Below are 22259 nucleotides of genomic sequence, written 5' to 3'. Positions count from 1 at the left end.
GTAAAATAAATTTGTCGTTATCTTTTACGGTTGCGAAGGAGTTGTGAGCACAAGGAAAACAGTGTTTGGGGAGATAACTCCTACAAAGAAAAGTATTCGGTTACGCAGGGTAAATTTCAAAAGCGCATAAACTGTTCGATATCATATACCAAATATCAAAGCGACATATTGCGAAACAAATGTTTATCGCAAGAACAAAATTAGGCGGAAGAAAAAAAAAGACAAAAATAATCAGAAGAAAAACAATAGGTCTTTCCACAGAAAAGTGGAAAGACCTAATAATTAGTATCACATCTTACTTAAAATTGTCATTTTTTTTACAAACATATATTGAACTAGCTGTGGGCTGTTGTTATATATCACTGACTATTCCCTACTTCTAACACATTTTTTATAAAAGGACATGTGAATTATATTTATAAATACTTGCTGTAATAGATTATCTTGGTGGGTAACAATTGAGAAAAATATATTTTTTTATGGATGCTGGATTTAATGGTCTTGACCAATTCAGAGGTCAACATATTGTCAACAATATCACATGTGCCTGTAGCAGATGTTAAGCTCTAAATTGGCCCAAGTCCATTTTTGTAAGGTTTATTATACGGTGTGACACTTATACATTAATAATCAGGACTGTTAAATGCCCTTGGTTTACTTTCGTTGTCAAGTTCTGAGTTATAGATATTTTCTTGCATCTCTTTTTTGTACATTGTACTTATAAGTACATGTACATTTGCACATGGATTAAGCTGATCAAAAATAAAATTTGTATATTTCATACACACAGAAAAAATATAGTATCTCCCCTTGGAAACTTATAAACAACATATTGTAACCTCAAAAGAATTTTACATGTTTAACTTCAAATTGTTGTCTAATTATAATAAATATGTTTACTTAGTAACTTTTTAAAGGGAAAAGTGTCAAATTTAGTGTTGAAATTTTTAGACCAATTGAAGAATAAACACAGTCACCTTTCAAAAGACTCAATATTTATGCAAAACATTCAAAATAGTTTTGAAATAGAATTCAAATCATAATGAATTGTTAGTACCGGTATGCTTATTTTATCACCTTGCACTTATGTCACTTGATTTTAGGATCTTCAATAGCATTTGTTTTAAGATTTCTGACCAGTCTAACAGTTTGTTTGATGTAATTAATTGTAATTTAGTTAGAATTTTTAATGAACTGCTATCATAAGGTGGACAGCAACACTTACAACTAATTCACAGGAAGTTCTTACAAATTGTTTAATACATTAGTAAAACATACTCGCAAAAATATGACTATATTATTCACATATATTTTCATTTCTCTTCGAAATAGGATATTATTTTCATAAATATTTAATTTGTTTTTAATTGATTATATTAATACTTTATATTGACATTTGTATACAAATTGACTAGACAATATATATAACAATAACAATACATGTATACCTAAAGTTGGATAAAAAATCACCTCACTTTACAACAAATACTACTTTATAATGTCAAAACCTGTAAATTTATACAAAACACTTCTTCAAATTCAAGATATTATTTCAATCAACTTGAATAAAATTGTACAAAAAACAATGTAATATATGAATAATAAATGTGGAACTGTTCAACATAAACAAAGTAAAATTTAGGAGAAGAAACATTAGAACATGTTTAGTTCTAATTGATTCAAACAATAAAAAGCAACAAAAAATAATTACAATGTTATAAACTACTTATAGATGGTTATTGATCTGGACAAAACCTAACAGTAAAAAGCTTTGATAAACCCCTACATAATTTTACCATACCCTTATATATATACAACTGTCAAATATAATCCTTAATGCCCGTTGCAATAATTGTTATACATGATAATCATGATAGATTATGATATCCTTTATTTTGGTCAACTGGTTTTGACATCAAATCAGAATGAACTCAACAATGCATTAAAAATCTTCTTGAAAATTACTGGGAGAACTATAGAAATACTGTATGTATGCCAAGTACAATACAGACATCAATACCATTGAATACAGATAGGAAAATGATTACTCAAAATATTGAATCAAAATATTGTATCAAAATAAAAGACTTGAAATAATTCCATTCAGTAAATGAAGAAGAAGACCAAAAATGGGAGGTCCTTTTCCCAACCTTCTAATAAAATAATTTTACAGTACTATATCAGAGTTTTTGATTAATTTTTTTTTACATAGTGGTCCATGAAGAAAATCCTCACTATTACTTCTTTGCAAATTAATAAAAGTGTGTCGTACCTTAACAAAAAATTTGGTGACCAGTCAAAACCTTCAGACCACCACTTTTTCAAGAACTCAGCAACATTTAGCTGATGTATCCTATTTTTTGTTTTTGTATCATGATTATAAAAAAATCATCCAATTACTGTAGCCTTAATTACTGGACCCCAAATTACATTAGTCACAAGATAATATCAACATAATAATGATGCACTCATTCAATGAAACTTTTGTATAACGTGCCACCTCTATGATCAATACAAACAAGCTTTTTTAAAGTTGAGCTTTTTTATTTAAATATTTAAGGAATGACTGTAATATTTTTTCTGTCTATGAAGAAATAACATAAAAAATGTAGTGCACACTGAATAACACGTGAAGCGGGTTATTAACAGTGTGCACCACATTTTTTATGTTATTTTGAATAGACAGAAAAAATATTACAGTCATTTCTTATAATTTAATTCTAAATTGCATTTTAAACCATAGAAAACGATGAAAAAACGTTGATGACGTCACGGTCACATGACTAAATTATGTCTATGGGCTCATAACAAAATAACGTCAGCCAATCAGAAGACGTGTTACATCCAAAATTAAATAATTTGCATATATCTTTAACCTTTGATCAATACACATTTTTTGCTTTGAAGTAATGAATTTCATCTAAACCAACATTGAAATTTCTAATCCATTTGTTTCCATTATAATTTTTGCCTGTTGGTTGATGTGACCAGATCCCATCTATCGCTGGAAGATAAATATCTCTCGTCGTTTGCCCGGCACAAAACACTGGAGCTATCAGAATTGTTTCATTGAATAAAAACTGATCTTCTATTCCAAAGACCTTCTTGTCGCTTGAATAATGCCACCATAAAGGCAGTAAGATAGGCTGACTGGGCGACACATCAGGCTGTAGAGATCGTATTATCTGGGATACAAATCCGTCACGAAACTTTTTCACTTTAGTAACAAAAGGCCTTGTTCCATTCCTCATAAAAAGTGTGTCTGAGGGTAAAGTCAGTCCAGTGAAAAATGCGGAATACTGTAACCATCGAATAAAAAGGTCTGAGGTCAAGTTGTTCTTAGACACAGTTGACAAAAGATAAGGATATCCGTCAATACCTAATGTAAACACCGTAGGAAAAGGATTGGAGAGACATGATTGGTTGTTAGTATTAAGGCTTATACTACTCCCTACTTCAATAAGTACTGACTTATCTTGAGCTCGATAAACATTTTCAAGTATATGTATCTTTCCTAGACTTTCAATAGCATTAATCCAGCCTCGAAAAATTCCGCTTACAGAGAATCGTCCTCCATCCCCTGCAGAAGTATGAACAGAAACCGGAACCTTTTTCAGTTTAAAGCTTGAAATATTAATAATGTTTGCCAGATTTTTCAACTTCTCTTTTATGATATCTCTAGTGTTTTCAGCTGACATGTCTAACAATGCTCCTTGTATGTCGCCATAACTATACAGTCTAAGTGTGTCCTGATACATATCTTTGACAAATAATTCATTTTTAACTCCATAGTCAAACATCTTTGACATATAGGACACAACAGGAGATATGGGTAAGATAAATTGACAGTCATGGTTCTTCAAGGTATTCAAGGTATTCTTAATATTGGAATCAAACTCAAAGTCTCCCTCAAATGTTTCCCACTTGTAATCAATTTCAATTTCTCCACATTGGAAACCTCTCTTTTTTAATTTCTCCATGAAGTCTGTTACTTTTGTTACATTCAAGAGTTCATCAACATTTCCAACACTCCATGAAAATCTTTCATATGGTGTTATATTGACTTTATTTGACCCTGTGGACTGTCTATGTGACATCATTGATGCACCAGTATGTGTATTCTGAATCGAGTCACCTTGACATATAGAGTATTCAAGTGAAGTGTGCATCCGTGGACCAACTGGTACAGGTGATATACATAACTTAGTGTCGTCTGATTCATTAAGCCGTAACCGAAATGGATCTTCGCTAACAATGTAAAAGGATGTTCCATATGATGACAGTAAATAAAATTCATAAACATTTCCATGTTGTTTATCATAGCCAGGGAGATAATAGTCCTCAGTCAACGGATTGTTATTTGCAATCCATTTTTCTTTACCACCCATTCCAAACCAATATCCCATTTTCAATTCATAACAATCAGTAGGGAAAATAGATGTTATATTTTGCCATGAAATATCCATACATCCCATTGACTCTCTTTTAACATAATCTACTGTCAAAACTGTTTTCTCTTTCCATGTGAAACACCATTTTGCATCACTTTTGCATTTATCTATCCCCCTTTCATCAGAACCAGGTACAACAAATAGATCTCCACCAATACTCCCTGCAAGAGATGTTTGGTCTTCATGTCCAGTATCAATTTTCAAATACAGATCATTAGCATGAAAGAAGATGAACTTGGCTTGTTTATTTTCCTTTCCACCATCGTGTAACGACCATATTACAATCACACCAACTGCCATGACAAGAAACATGATTGTTACGGCAACCTTCAATATTCTCCTCTTGATGGAAGTCTTCTCACTGTCAGCTGGATCCTGTAAATAGATACATGATTATTCAATTACTTTCTTTCTTTTCTCAAATAAAATAAAGAAACTTATATCAACACATTTGAATGTGTACTTATATCAATATACGGTAATAGATAGGTCTTGAATTTAACTTGAGATTGAGTTACTTCCCTTGACCACCATTTAGGAGGGATAAACAGTTGACTTTCTTCTTATCTAACTATTCAAATTAAAACATCTGATACACTCAAATCTGATAAGAGATCTTTTATAACTAGATCATAGTGATGAATTAAGCAAGACTCGAAGAAATAAAAATTGTTAAAAAAAAACTTTTTCTAAAGTCTAGTGATCAGTATTTGTAGGTGGATTTATGAAGAAATTAAAGCATTCAACCCTACAACAGAGCAAACATATAGGAAGTAACTCTTGCTCAAGTTTTGTCATTCAAAAGCTATTAATATAAGGTACTGAGAACCTTATGACCACCAATATTGTAATCACAAAAAGTACTTACCATTACATTTATTAAAATATTGAGTAAAATGTATTAGCTAAGCTTCTCAGAACTTAAATAAATCCTATCCCATACCAAACTGCCCAAAAAGTTCATTTACAATGAAAAACTTATAAAATAATTGACTTTACCTCAGCAGAGCTGTTTGTCTCTTGTTCAAATGATATAACATCCTTATCACCTTGATGAAGCATTTGTTTAACAATGTAAGAATTCCCTGTCCTCTCATTAGCTGTATTCTTTTTATATTTCTTCATAATTCCAATCTTCCCCGACAAAAAGTGACTTTTACAAAAGAATTTTATTTACAAGGATATGCAAGGTGTGATCATTTCAATGATGTCATTAATTACTTCTTTATTGCACATTACAATAGTGTTAAACCCTTTTATAGCTTAATCCCCTACGAGTGTTATATAACTGATAATAAAGAAAAATACTTTATCTGGGTTTTTTTTCAAGTCTATGATACTGCTACATTTAAAATAGTTTAAGAGATCCAATGTATCATGAAGCCAAACTAGTGATATAAGAACAAACACAATAGCCTATTTTACAACCAAAACAGTTTGTTTTTTTACATATTTTTGAACCATTTGTAAAGCCTTTCTAAACTATTGTTGTAAAATGATCAGGTGTTGAAATTAAAATTGATCAGGTAGAACTTTGGTATAAAATATGAGGTTAAGTAACCTGACAGTCACTTTAAAAGTTCTTGATAAAATTCATATCACCACTTGCAAAAAATAGTTAACGTATGTAAGGTTTTGACTGTAAAATATTTTTATTGTCATTTTATTGATCTGCATTAATGATTTGTATAGGAATGATCGTGTCATAGCGCTGTAACCATGAAATCTCACCTGACTATAGTAACCAATGAAATAAAATACTTATTACTATACTTATCTTACATAATAAGACATAAATCATGCTCATTCATACAAGTTATTAGCACTGTCTCTTAAGATAACTATTCTTATATAATGCAAGCTCAAAGATGCATTATTCAACTATCTATGCAAACTTTTATGTTTTTAAATTTAATTCCTATTAACCTAAACTATAGCACATTAAATACATGTTATATACTTAAAGTTATCTTTCTACTTTTAAAATACAGTGAAACTTTTCATAACCAAGTAACATAAACAAGAAAATTGTATAAATTTAGGAAAATAAAACTTTACTTGCCAAAAATAATATTCTGGTTGAAGACTGTTTAATTCAATTTTAGGCATCTGCTGACTTAAGAGACTGTGTGCCCTATAGTAATCACAGAGTCTATCTGTCTGTTAGCACTTCTATGTCTTATGATAAGTCAAAAATTGATGCACATTGTTTATATCTAAGGAATTAAGATCTTAATCTTCCTATAACTACTTAATATATGTAGAAGTTTACGTTTTGGAGTGACATGCGTTTCCATTGAACTAGTACACATTTTGTTTAGGGGCCAGCTGAAGCCTGCTTCTGGTTGCTGGATTTTCTTGCTGTGCTGAAGACTCATTGGTGTTTTTTTCTGCTCTTTGATCTGGTTGTTGTCTCTTTGATGCATTTCCCATTTCCATTCTCTATCTTTATTTTCTTTTGATTTTTATGAGAGAAAAAAATTGGGTAGGAGTTGTATCATTGGCAATCATACCACATCTTTGTATTTTCATGTTAGCTCTAAACCAAAAAACTTCTGAAGCTCTGGAATTCTTAATATCACTACATATTTCACTCCATATATAAGGGATGCTTGAAAGGTTATCATGAGTATCATAAATATCTTTTCAATGGTAACAATTGGGTATCTGGTAAATATGCAGAATAAAAATCATCCTTTTCCATCAAATTAAAACTTGAAAGACCTTGATGGTGACCTATAGTTGCTAATTTCTGTGTCATTTGGTCTCTTATGGAGAGTTTTCTCATTGCCATTGGCAATTATACCACATCTTCTTTTTCATATTCATAATTTACATTTAGAAGTAAACCTGAATATTAATTATCTATAGAGATCTTTCTTATTAAATTAAGACTCTAGGCTACTTGCTCTGACTATAAAGTTTTGTAGACTCAAGCTGGGAGAACTCCTGAAAAGTTATTATAAATATTAAGACACCCATGTTTTATTATTTCTATCTCAATGGTATTTTTAAGTGTTGTGTAAATGCCTAAAATATATTGGTTAAAAAAAGTTTCACTGCACATTGATTATGACATCTTTCTACAATCGTAGATATTTGCTAAAGTTAAGCCACTCATATTATAGTGAAAAAGATCAACCTCAAGCATTAGCCATATGTCTTCATAGACCAATCTATACTCACTGAATTAACCATGTATTTAGTATTGTTCACTTCAAAATGAATATGTCTGTTAAATTTTGTGCCCTACAATATGACTTCACTTGTATTGTTATGGTTAAACAGCTCACTTGTAAAGTAACTTCAGTAAACACAACTAAACCCATAATGCATTGCTCTTCACACAAATTGCAAAGACCATACTGGTAAGCAGGGAATATCGAAATATCATCTTGATTAACGAAATTAAAGCACCCCCATTCATAGCTTATTCCGTAAGAAACTCCTTTCACAAAGCATCTTTCAAGCAATTTCTAGTCTAAGAGCATCATATTACCATGACACTACAAGGCCATCGGGAACATTATGGATCAGAACATTGCTGGAAGACAAATAATGACTATAAATTGCTTACAAGACCACTGAATAAAGGTTGTCAGTAAAATGAAAACTATGCTAAACATATTGGTAAACTATTCTTTTTAATTTCCAATAAGAAGGGGCTGTCTGAGGTAATTCAAACATTTTTAAAGTAAATTTGTAGCTCCTTCAAACTAGGCTTCTTTAGGAAAAATAAGTCACTAGGAAAATAAGTTACCTGAAGGCAAGACGAATGGATCAAAAGAAGATTAGTGATAACATACTATACATGTATCTATAAGTTTATAACATCATTTTTTTTTTAATTCTGCTGTTGTATTTAGATTATAATTGTAAATAATTCTGTACTGATTTTGAAATTTATTAATTTAAAATCGAATGTTGGCATTATTAACTGCATTCCATTATTGGGTTTCTGATGGGTAAAAATGTTTTCTTCCACTTTAAATTGTCTAATATTTTTCTCTGACTAGCAAATGTTTTTGTGAGTACAAGGTGAAAAGTTCAATATTAGTTTTTGCCATCAATCCAGTTTTACTGAAGTTGCTTTAATACATTTTGTACATTTTTGATTTGCTGGCTTGAATTTGTAGACCCATGTCTGAAATTGAACATTAAAATCACCTCTATTTCAGAACAACAGTATATTAGAATAACCAAGTGTATCACTTTTGGTTCTATCATAACAAATCAAACCAATAATTATCTCCTGTAATTATATTAATGCTAATATTTTTTTAGTAACTGCAAATCTCATGTTAAACACATGTAGAACTCACTTGGGTATAGGTATACAAATGGCAACACTGAAATTTTAATACATGTAAGTAAAATATACAACAGGATGTAATTACAAATATATGTATTGTTCACCTTTCATCTACGCATAATTAATAGTAACCTTACATCTATGCATAATTAATAGTAACCTTACATCTATGCATAATAGTAACCTTGCATCTATGCATAATAGTAAACTGACATCTATGCATAATAGTAACCTTACATCTATGCATAAAACAGATTTCAATAAATAGCTGGACCAGGTACAATGTATGCAAAATAAGCCCTTCCTATCCAAAGGGGAATTATGTTGCACAAATAAAATAGAACATTAAATAAGACATAAAAGTAGGAGTCAGCAAATTGCATAAAATCTTACAGCAGGATATAAAATTTGACTTAAAAAGCAGGTTTAGCTTTTGCAGTTGAAAATGGCACTTCGAAAACATGATTGCCTCAAAAAAGGCATGCATATGGAATCATATTTCCCAATATTAAACAACATGCATAAGGAATGCAAAAACATTTTATTATAAACCCATTTAGAAAATAATCATTAGATTGGGTTTCACATAGAACATTAGAAAAAAAAATGTATGTTATCTGTAACCCATCATCATGATCATATTAAAGTCCATGAACATAAGTTGAATCATTTTGGAAACCTAAACATAAACAAAGGTTTAGCTTTTGCAGTTGAAAATGGCACTTCGAAAACATGATTGCCTCAAAAAAGGCATGCATATGGAATCATATTTCCCAATATTAAACAACATGCATAAGGAATGCAAAAACATTTTATTATAAACCCATTTAGAAAATAATCATTAGATTGGGTTTCACATAGAACATTAGAAAAAAAAATGTATGTTATCTGTAACCCATCATCATGATCATATTAAAGTCCATGAACATAAGTTGAATCATTTTGGAAACCTAAGCATAAACAAATTGCCCAGACATTCAAAAGGTACTCACCACAAAGATATTATAGCCCAGTTCAACTTCGTTATAGCACTTAAACTTCAAAAGATACATGTGTACAATCAATTATTTTTTTAAGATCTATAAAAAATAGGGGCAAATTAAAAGTTGTTTAAATTGCAATTTCTATAAAATTAATCTACAAAATTTAGTTAATATGAATGATATGGTCATAACACTTGTAGGATTACCGACCCTGCGAGGGATGTTTACCCAGTCAAGGTTGTTAAACACGTAACCATCATCAACACTTTGTAGATTATTTACCTCAGTAACTCTGAGTGTTGGAACATCTGACGGCCTAGATAAGGAGCTATGGCTTGCTGAACTCACTGTCAGGTTTTCCTTCTTCTGTACTCCCAAGTTTTGAGGGCTTTGTTTAGGAGATTTGGCAGCAGGACTTTGTCCATTTTGTGTACTACTCTGTGAAGTAAGGAGTTTATCACTTTCTTTTTCTCTGTAAAAAAAAAAGAAATGTATCACATGTTTATATGTTTTCAACTATTAAGCATGTTTATGTATGTTACATAATGTACATGTACATGTATGTATTGTAAACTTCAGAATAGTAAAACATATTAATTACTGTACACTCAGAAATTCTTGCGTGCATTATTTATTGCGATTTTGTCTGACTTTTGCAATACATTGAGAAAAATCCTGTTTAATCTATATAAAATATTTCAAAATAAGAGTTTAAATTATTGCGATTATAACCCTGTCCCATTTTTTCCAATTAATAAAAACTCACAATAATTTCTAAATTTACAGTATAAATCATTACAAGTATATGATTTACATAAAGCCTTAAAAAAAATATGTGTTACCTACAAGGGAAACAGTTGGACATTATTATTGCTTGTTAACAACGGCAAAACAATCATCAGGTTTAGTGCTCAAAATTAGTGTTTAAACAAATATATATATTATACTTAAGATTAATTACTGTGGAATGTACTTACATTTATAAATTGCAAAATCCAAAGACTTAAAACCATAGTTAAATATCCAATACATTTCCAATTTATTTAGAATCTTTTTCATGTGTGTGTGAACCTGAGAAGGATCGAGGGAATATATGTATTTACGTACATTGTATGTGTGTAACGGTAGTTCATGATGTTCAAACTGCTTTTTCATTTCTAAATGTATGTATACATGGTATACTAGATTATTGTTGTCTCTTTGTGTTATTGCGTAAACCCCTGAGGGTTGACACAGTATATATTGGACGATGTCTGTAGTCATTCGGAACACCGGATGTTATTCGGAATACATAGATCTGTTCTTTTCATGGCCACCTTGCATATACATGCGCAATAGCTTATTAATTAACCTATCGAATAAGCATTAGCATCTTAAAGTTGCTATAAAGATATGTTACATAGGATGCATAATTTCTGATGACGCAAGCTACTTTAATCATCATTTGAATACTTCCTTGCACGCAATTACATGCTGCTAATATTTACTTTCAATATATGCGTAGTTATTTTAATTATAGAGTCAAACGTTGAAACCAGCTGTGTTAAGATATGACAGATAAGATTTCATGTAAGCAAATACGATTTATATTCGAAACGAGATTGTTAACTAAAATCTATAAAAAAAAGTATTACTATCATTTCATTTCAGATTATGAGTCTAGGGAATATGTACATGATGTACAAAGCAGGCTACTTTTTTTCATACTGAAATTAAAAGGAAGTCTTTCTTGCACTTTCTTGAAATTTTACGTCTATGATAGACCAAGGACGTGTATACATTGTACAGAATTTAAAATATGTGCCTCGAATAGGTGAAAAAACGAGGATTTATTGAAAATACAATGCAACGTTAAAATTAATTATGAAAGTTTATTTCCGTTTTTATTTTCATTTAAATTGCAAATTTAAAGTTATTTTCTTTGTTTAAATATTGCACTATTATTTACTTTTTATTAAAACAAGGAGGTCACATAACCTCTGGATCCATTTTGTCATTAAAATGTGACTAATAAGTAGATATTCAATATGGAGAAAAAAAAACTAAAAACACTGAAATCATGGAAATCTAAATCTTAAATATAAAAAAAAAAAGTACGTTTGACCATGCAGATGTGAGAAATATAATACTTCAAAGTAATGAAACAACGAATTTAACGTGCCACTTTAATTACGACTGATAACCTTAAAATTAACCATGCATGCAATTTTAGCAGACTTTACATGGTCGGCGCTAAGATATCAAATATAAAAAAGAAGATGTGATATGATGTCAAAGAGACAACTATCTAAAAGAAACCAAAATAACACAGAAATTACAAACTAAGGGTCACCGTACGACCTTAAACAATGAGCAAAGCACATACTGCATAGTTGCCTAAAAAAGGCCCTAAAATGACAATGTAAAACAATCAGTCAAAACAGAAAATTAACAAAGTCTGTATACGTAACTAAGTTGCTCGCCAGAGGAACGTTAAGCAAGCGTTAAACGCACGTTGCATAACTATGTTTTGTCAATAACTTGGTTTATATCAGGTTAATTAGTGTAAATGTGTATTCATGTGGTTTTTTGTTTAAATGTACTTTAATCATTCTAATCATTTTCTGTGCTTTATTTTGTAATTCATTTGATTGTATAGCTCAAATTTTGGGCACCATGATTGGTTAATAAAATTATCTTATCTTATCTTATCTAAGTTTGAAGTATGTTGAAATGAAAGGAATACACTTTGTGAATGCTTTTACTCCAGGAAATTTTTATGGAGCATAAAAAATTTCATTCAGCTCAAGCGTATACCTGTACGCTACACGCACATAATATACACGCAACAAGGCCGTTGAAAACGCTACAGATAAGTTTGAGACACGTTAAGGGCACGTTGTATACGCTTCAAAATCGTTTGACTTTAACTAAAACCAAACACCCCATAACTTCCCAGACACTCCGAAAGCACGGATTATCGTACTAGATATGACCGGGACACGTCTCAAATACGTTCAATAGACAGTTTTCCTAGTTCTTCTACTACAAAAGTCATATAAATATGAAAAGCCACAGTGATTATTATTATTTTTCCTTTAAAAAGACACAGATACAAATATATCTTCAGCTCTTACAATCCAGCTGATTATTATAAATTCTATAATCTTTATCTTTTCATATATAATGCCAAACAACAATTGGGTTTGCGATTGCATTTCTTTTTTAAAAGATTAAAGAAAGCAACTTGTTTACTTATTAATGTCTTATATTGTGCTATGCCTCTTGTGAGCCCATTTAATGGAAATAAAAAATATCTTCTTCATAGAACAAACAATGTGCAAACATAAAAAAAAATAGTATTAAAAAAAACATAACTAGTTATCAACATGATCAATGGAAGAACAAATAAACACAGGTACAAAAGGTACACACATCCCAAACAGAACACAGAACACTAATAACATGCACGAACTCCTATAAAAACCAGGAGCTAACGCTATTTTTTTTCAAACATTTAAATCCTGTTAGATAAAAATCATGAATACTTGAACCTAAATACAGCCCTGTGTCTCAATTAAACTAAATCCCAAAGATAACATAGCTCGTTCCTGAAATCCTGCACTCAAAAATGGACAATCCTTGAGTCCTGATAAAGGTCCAACCCCCTCATTAGAGCTACATGTAAATGTATTTACACAATTAAGTATATTGTTGACTAGGGAATTTCAGATTGCACCAAAATTAAGCTGTAGGCATGGGAAACGATATACATATATTCCTGTTGTAGAGAAAACTAAATGGCATAATTTCTTTGAACCTCAAGTAAGAAATAATACAGCTGTTTAAACGAAACTGGCCTGGTGTAAGCTGTAGCAGGTAATTTATTACAGGGTACCCTTTACAGTCAAGTAATTTCTGAACTTAAACCACTGTTATTATACACATATTTTAAGGTTAATAACAACTGTTTATACTTAAACATTTCAGGCGGAAAAATAAGACTAGATATGTCAATTTATGTTGATTACCCTCCGTTGATTTCTGCCGATTCGTTACTCGATTCCATGTTTATTTTCTGAAGTTTCCGGTGACTTATGGGGATTATCTCAAAATGTAACAAAATTGGTGTTTTCGTCTACGTCCGCGTTTAAAAGAGGACATTCCGGCCTTAAAATACTTTCGGCCTTGTTTATATTTTCGGAATACTGGGAATTTTAGCCAACGCTTACATTTTTATTTATATTGTTGTATTGTTATAATATTTTGGTTTAAGTTTTTTTTGTCTTCAATATTTAGACCAATTTGCTTTTATCGAAGATGTGGTATGTTCGTTTCGGCCCTTTTTGTTTCTCAGTTTCTGAATTATTAGGATTTATAGCCAACACTTTAATATGTTTCTATTTATATTCTTATATTATTGTATTGTCAATATGTTTGGGATTTAAGTTTTTATTCTTTAATATTTTGACCAATTTGCTTTTATTTAACATGAGGTATGACTGCCAATGAGACAACTCTCTACATCCAAGACACAATTTGTAAAAATAAACTGCCTTTATAGGTCAAAGTACGGTCTTCAAGTCTTCAACACGGAGCCTTGGTTCTCACCAACATCAAGCTATAAAGGGCACCAAAAGTCTGAAAAACATCAAAAATAAGAAAATACATGTACCAAGTCAGGAATATAACAATTGTTATCCATTCGTTTGTTGTGTTTGATCTCGGTTTTATTTTGCTATTTGATTACTGGCGAGCTTCCCGTTTTGAATTTTGCTCGGAGTTCGGTATATTTGTTATTTTACATTTGTTACTTGGCTGCAAAAAGTTTTAGCGCAAAGAAAATACTATGGAACATCATCTAGCACAGACATTCTAGCACATTTTAACGGCCAGGTTAATCTGTTCATCTGTAATTTTAATAGAGCAGTTCAGCCGAAAACCTGGTCGAATAAACCTAATCATTGTTTGAATAATAATCCCCATAATTAAAACACAAGCAGTAATCTATGTTGGCGTAATGTTTATATATAAGTTGTTTGCATAAACCGTCGATCATTAACAATTTTCCCGGACCGCATGATAGACTACATGATTCAGATGAAAACAGTACAAAAAAGTCTAAGGATCTTAAGGTAAAAGTGATGAAAGTATTTAATTTAAATGAATTTTTTTTAACAACATTTAAAGTTGTTTGCAATTTTAATCTAGATCAAGAATGACGAGAAAAAAATAAAGTTTGAGGGTTGATGCTTACAGTACAATATCCTTCCAAATTAGGTAATACACCAAAATTTATTTTCTCAAAACAAATTACAAAATAGAGATATAGGTCATTTAAAAAATCTCATGAAATCTAAAACAAACATGGCAGACAAATATTATATCGTGATAAATATGATCCAGTTCCATCATCAGTTATAGAATCCTTCTTCATTGGTTGTTTTGTCGCTTTTTAACAACATCCTTTGGATGTGCGCCGGCTCAGATGGTCAGCTGGAACTGGTTTTCATGGTTCATGTTGTAACTAATGAACTGTCACTAAAGGAGGTTTTATCAGAGCTGTTGTTAAAATCTCTTGTATAATCTAAGTTCATCATTTACACTTCTCTCCGTAATGTTCATGTATCTCTTAACTGCCACTTTTCTAGATCTTATCCCTTTCCCTCGATATCCATTGTGATGACACTTCTGCTTGCCTGCACACGTCTGACATAATTTTCTTCCATTCTGCTCGTAACACTCGTAAGGTCCTGATACTGTGTCTTCCTGTATGCTATGAAAAGCCCGTGCAACCTTCTTCAGTCGCCAATAACAACTAATGAACTTGATAAAATTATGTATCTAAGCTTAAAATAGCAAGCAATACACATCCATGATAATCCAATTGATTTATCATAGAGAGATCAAACTCCAAAGTCAAATATAAACTGACAACACCATGGCTAAAAAGACAAAACAACAGCAAACAAAACACAAAATAGAAAACTGAAGACAAAGCAACACGGACCCCACCAAAATACTACGGGTAATTTTAGATGCTGCGGAAACGAACTCAGGCAGCAGTCGTGTTATGTTGCTCGTCTTAGTACAAAACCGCTGATACTGCTAATTTGGTAGGTCACTTTCGGTGAAAAGACCGGACACATGTGTTATAGTAGTCTCAGGACCAACCAACTCGAGATGGGCTTTGGCGTCCGTAAATTTATGAAGGGATGATTTCAACTACACCAGTTGGAACTCTTGGTTTGATTACTTCCTTGTAAACACCGATTCCTTATCAATGAAACCATCATGGGATTGCAAGCCCTGGAATATCGTATCAACTGAGAGATGTACACTCTGTATTCAGGCGCTGCTGGAATGTTACTACATAGGAATGGAAAGTTCACAGTTTAGGAAGTCAAAATCATCTCTTTTGAAGTAAAGTTCTGTTTTCAACCGACCCTCATTGCCAACTACTAGATGTAAGTCAATAAATGAGGGAAACTTAACCGTGTCTGCAGTATCCTTTATATCAGTTTCGATTGGGTAGATACGTTCAATATAGTCTTCACATTTGAATTAGTTTAATTATGAGAGAATATTATCTGTATAGTGGAAAGTGAAGTTAAGTTAAACGATACTGCCAACTTCATTTCATTTTCCAAGGGCCAGAGAAGTATCTGTAAAAAGTCAGCTTCATATGAATAAAGTCGGCAAGAAGACTCAAACGTTACAAACACGTGGTCAATAAATAAATCATACATCCTGATTATGTCAGTTTCAGAGAATTTATTGTTTTAATTAGAGTATTTTTTTACAAAGTACGATTTACACTTCCCGTAAACAAGATACTTGTATCTATGTTGGCCATTGTTTTTTTATGAAACAAAGCAGGGCCAATTTTTTTGATTTGTCTTTTAGTTGGGAATGGGGAATACTTTTTTTGTGACAAATAAACCTTAAAAATTAGGTCAAAGTTACACGAAACCTTGCATGCCAGCCAGACATGTACAATTCAGAATAATTTCATACGTCAGATATAGTACCTGATTGCTTATAGTATCTGAGGAACTGACTTTACAAGGAAAACTTAACATTGACACATTACATTCACTAAATAAAGTAGAAAAACAGCGTAGAGACTAGTATACATAAACAGACCAAACCATGAAAACTTGATATAGACAAATGAACCATGACAATGCGATCAAGGTTAGATGAATTCTGACAGACAGTCATGTACACCTTCACATCATCAATTACACCAAACATAGTCGAGCTATTGCTTATAATATATACAAGAAACAAACCAAACCATGAAAACTTAATATTGGCAAATGAACCTTGAAAGGGAGATCAAGGTGAGATGAACCCTGCAAGACGAGCATGTTTTACAATCATTCCAAATATATTTATATAAGTATATATTGAAACTTAAATTTGACCAATGAACAATGAGAATGAGGACAAAGACATATGCTACCTGACAGACAGTGACACACACTTTTAATACGACCTTACACCAAAAATAGTGACATATTGCTTATAGTATTAGAAACACAGACCAAAGCACAAAAACTTAACATTGAGACATGAACTGTTAAAAGATAAAACCTGCATGACTGAGATGTACCGTACTACTTACATTCATTTCCATACACCAAAATACAACCAATTTATTAACCTACTACTTAAAACAGATCTAAGCATGTAACTTTAACCATAATAACTAATCCATGAAATAAGGTTAAGGTAAGGTAACTCCTGTCCTGACATGTAGAAAAGGCAAGAAACACATAAACCAAATATAGTAATCATATTACTCATAAAAAGTGAGAAATTCACATAATATTTAAACTTTACTTTTTTCAAGCAGTTGCTGACCATGAGAATGAGGTCAAGGCCAATGGACAAATAAAAGACAGAAACTTAAGGAATCTGTACACAAGTATGACAAATGTATGAAGCCTCAAGGTTAATCACCTTTTGAAATATAAATCTTAAAACAAATAGTTTACACTGCCACCGCTGGATTGTAAACCTAATGTCTCACATTCTGCAATTTTCGTCACAGGCAAAACAAAATAAAATTGTTGAACTAGCTTTTAGTGACTATGAGTACTCTCAGTTCTGTGCTTGTGTGTCTTTTGTGTTTGTTTGTTAGTTGTTTTTGCATTTTGTATTAATAAGTTATGCCCTTTTCAACTGACTTTTTTGTACCAATGTTGTGCTGTTACACCACTGCCCTAGTTTAGGGGTGGGGTTGGACACTGGTTAACATACTTATCTCATTGGCAATCATACCACATCTTCTTTTTTATATTATTCCTGCAACATTCTAAATGTTATGCAGTGGTTGCCATTTGTTGCTGTACTGTATATCCTACTTGTTATTCATTTATTATTTAAATAGAAAAACGATGGATATGTATCTATCCAGGACACAAAATCAGTATATGTATAGCAGAAAACACACAAAAAGCAATTCAACAGCACTTAAATATTTTGATGTTTGTCATCTTAAAGTAACAATTTTGTATATAAATAAGGCATTTTTTATCTTCATTTGAACTGTTGTACATTTGTCAATTGGTACCTTTTACAGCTGTGCAGGTATGAATTTTGCTCATTGTCGACTTCCATAAGGGGACCTATAGTTGCAGTACTGCCAAGTATTCATGTAATAAATGGGTGAGCTTTGGCCAAAATTGTCAAGATCAAAGGATAATGAGACCAAATAGACATGAAAATGTGAAAGTCCTGTAGTTAATAACTTCTTAATTATTTGGTCTCTGATGGAGTCGTCTCATGTGCAATCATACCACATCTCCTCATTTCATACTACACCGTATAAGGCCTTCAATAATTTGTGCGGAAAGAACCTGCTGTTTATAATTTCAAATTTTATTAATATGATTGTTACAGAAATCTTATATATTTATCTTTTAAACACAATCAATATACAATATATCAGACTAAACTTCACTGAGATTAAATATTAACTAGACATATTGGTATGACAAAAATAACCTTCCATGCAGTAAGATCAAAAGTCATTCAACCGTAACAAAACTCACTCTTTATGTCATCCTTATACACTGATGCATAAAAATTCAACTGGAGATCTCCAAGCAATACAAATAAAAATGTGCCCAGAGTAAACAGATGTCCCACTTGCACTATCATTTTCTATGTTCAGTGGACCATGAAATTGGAAAAAAAAACCCGCTAATTTGGCATTAAAATTAGAAAGATCATATCATAAGGAACATGTGTACTAAGTTTCAAGTTGATTGGACTTCAACTTCATCAAAAACTACCTTGACCAAAAACTTTAATTTGAAGCAGGACAGACTGACCAACAAATGGACAGATGAAAGGATGCACAGACAAGACTATCATAGGTGGGGCATAAAAAAGTCTGGACAAACTATATTTTTTATGTCCAAGGGCAGTGATTTTTGCGACAAGACTATCAACTGACATATAAAGTAAATATGATCTGTAGGTCATAAAAATCGATTATACCAAATATCAATTATTTATTTGCAGGCATTACCTAACCTAGACTGATAATGTTCATGAAATTTTTCAAGTCCAAGGACAGTTCTTCACTCAGGAGTCAGTCAAAATAAATTAAATGAAACACACAATGGTTTGTTATTATCACTATATATAATGTACTATTACATCACTATCTACAGGGTTAATGACAAAAAGTCCGAACAGCTGATGGATTTCTAAATGATGGACACTATATTCCTAGGCCTCTTACTTTTGAGAAACAAGAATGTGTCCATAGTACACGGATGCCCCACTCGCACTATCATTTTCCATGTTCAGGGGACCCTGAAATTGGGATAAAAACTTTAATTTGGAATTAAAGTTAGAAAGATCATATCAAAAGAAACATGTGTACTAAGTTTCAAGTTGATGTGACTTCAACTTCATCAAAAACTACCTTGACCAAAAATTTTAACCAAAACTTTAACCTGAACTTGGCACTATCATATTCTATGTTTAGTGGACCATGAAATTGGGGTCAAAACATTAACTTGGAATTAAAATTAGCATTATCATATCCTAGAGAACATGTGTACTAAGTTTCAAGTTGATGTGACTTCAACTTCGTCAAAAACTACCTTGACCAAAAACTTTAACCAAAACTTTAACCTGAACTTCACACCATCATTTTCTATGTTCAGTGGACCGTGAAATTTGGCACGAAAATTTATAGAAAGATCATATCATGGGAAACATGTGTACTAAGTTTAACACTTCATATTATATAAAGGTGGGGTATGATTGCAAATTAAACAACTCTTTATCATGTATTATGCTGACTAACTTGAATACAGTACATAAATAAATATATTTCCTATAAAAAAAATCTGACCATAATAAATTAATTACATAACATAACAAAAAGTAGAAACAATTGCCATAAGACAAAGAATAAATAACAAAAAACAAATAAAAATGTTAAGTCATGATTGTCATGAAGATTATAACAATAGAAACTGTATGCCCATAATTTGACAAATCAAAGAGCTGAATAGCTCTGAGGGGAAAGACGGCCCTTGTTTCTATTTTATGATGTTTTTGGAAAGGGGGGGGGGGGGTATCTTTTGATAGTTTACATATGAAGAATGAAAAAGAGAACCGCTAGAACATGTAGAAAGGTTGACAATATTGAAATCAATTGTTGTTTATGTAATTTCATTTCCTTAGTTTAGGATTCAATTTGGACCAATGGAAGTGATCTGCATCTTCTAAATCTAAACATTTGATTCAAGTTGATAGCTAATTATCTGAAACTCAACTGAATTCTGTCATTTCACAACAACTACAATATTTTTTGAAATCTTGATTGTGTACCACTGAACTGCAGGCTAGGGCCATTTTCCATTTTTTGTGACAGTACTCTTGGATTTTAAAGTTTTTTCTTTAGAAAGTGTGGACTGAAAAATCTATTCAGTTTTAAATTTCCATTGTTAAAGTTCTTAGTTAAAACTCTCATCACAGGGAAACAGGTACTAATAAAAAAAAAAACAATATGAGTGATGTAAACTGTGTGAAGCTTGTTTCCAAATCATAATTTTGAAATATTTGTAAATATAAATATGTTAAAACTATAAAAATGCAAATTTTTTTATTTATTTTTTTACCATTACAATGATTATGTAGGTACACAAAAATTTAGTTTTAATAGAAGACTACTAATCCAATGAAATGTCACATTTGAAGTGTTTAAATACTTTAACTTTTATTTTAGTGGATAATTACTCATCAATTGAGGTGCTCCTGAATTGGAGGAAGATTCTCAGAATTTTTACAGAAACAAGTGGTCACACTAATTAACAACAAAAAGAATTTTAGCGACAAGAAGCGACAAGAAGAATATGTTTTACTTGTCGCTAAATAGTCTTCTTGACGCTTCTTGTCGCTTTTTGACGCTTTTTGTCTCTAATTAGTGAGACCCGAAAAAAGTAATAAAATCGTTTCTTTCCCCTGTGTCATGTAACCCCACGATCTTTGTTTATTTTGAAAGTTGTTGACCTACAAATTAAAGTATTGCATGTTGATGTTTAAATCATCTACAGTAAACAATATTATGTTTAGATTTAACAAATACAAATTTGTGATTAGTGCACGATCTCTAAGAATGATTTAAATAACCAGTGAACTGGTGAAGGATATCCCTGCTTCTTCCAAGAATGACGTCACTATAAAATACAATGTAGGTTGGATATATTTAGAATATCTCGTCATACTAATTTTTCCGGATTGTTAAATAAACGTAAATAGTGTAAAGGAGAGTTCAAGATACGATAATTTCGTGAGAAACAGAAGGGAAATGTGTAAAAAAGTGTTTAAAGTCAAACTATTCATTTCTGGGTCTCCTTCTCTTCAATCTAAGTAAGATTTGTTGGGGGTTTTCCCACACTATAACATGTATAAAAACAAAATGAATGATGTGAGGGAGTGTCACTCTGGTCAACCCCATAGGGGATTGACGGCTTGAAGCCGTCTTTCCCCAAAAATGGTAATGTGCACCCAATGTAAAAGAGATTGTCCATTACTGGCTAAAAGTTAGTACCGGTAGTTTAAGCAGAACACTGCGGTTTTTAACCCCCCCCCCCTTCCCAAAAAAAAAAATGACAACCATGACATTACATTGTGTAAAATTGAAAATAATGTTTGGTACTTGTAAGTCTTTTACAGGAATTTTTTTTTTAAGAACTATAATTGTATATATTTATTCTACATCATTCTAGATATACTTCTAGATATACTCATTTTTGTATTTCTTGTTAAATATACAATTATTTTTAATTTTGTTGAATTTTCATAATTCAAGCCAACTTTATTTTTTTGCTGTCTAACAGCAGGTTTTCTTAGAACCCTACAATAACTGTAAATAAATATGCATATGCTTTTAAAACAGCATAAATCTTCCTCTTTAAAATCAATATGCACTGGTCCAATTAAGATATTAATTTAACATATATCAAGTTAATGAGCTCAAATGTAAAACCATTTTGGCCT

The 22259-nt window shown here is 31.4% G+C and overlaps 1 protein-coding gene across 6 annotated transcripts; it reads right to left on the bottom strand.

Moving 5' to 3' along the window:
- Positions 1 to 472: 472 nt before the first annotated feature.
- On the bottom strand, positions 473 to 13872 carry LOC139519062 (myogenesis-regulating glycosidase-like). 6 transcript variants are annotated; one of them, XM_071310830.1, is made up of 4 exons: positions 13757 to 13872; positions 10029 to 10218; positions 9756 to 9800; positions 473 to 4826 (listed from the first exon to the last, which is right to left on the bottom strand). In XM_071310830.1, exons 1-4 carry the CDS (start codon positions 13792 to 13794, stop codon positions 2883 to 2885), a joined length of 2217 nt encoding a protein of 738 aa, XP_071166931.1. In that variant the 5' UTR covers positions 13795 to 13872; the 3' UTR covers positions 473 to 2882. The 6 variants fall into 6 exon arrangements, with proteins under 6 accessions (XP_071166931.1, XP_071166932.1, XP_071166933.1 ...); XM_071310831.1 differs by lacking the exon at positions 9756 to 9800 and adding an exon at positions 8774 to 8800; XM_071310832.1 differs by having other exon boundaries at positions 13703 to 13782.
- Between the last annotated feature and the right edge of the window lie 8387 nt (positions 13873 to 22259).

Source organism: Mytilus edulis, chromosome 4 (genome assembly GCF_963676685.1).
Source record: "Mytilus edulis chromosome 4, xbMytEdul2.2, whole genome shotgun sequence".
Taxonomy (NCBI): Eukaryota; Metazoa; Mollusca; class Bivalvia; order Mytilida; family Mytilidae; genus Mytilus; species Mytilus edulis.
This window is presented reverse-complemented; position numbering and strand designations above follow the sequence as displayed.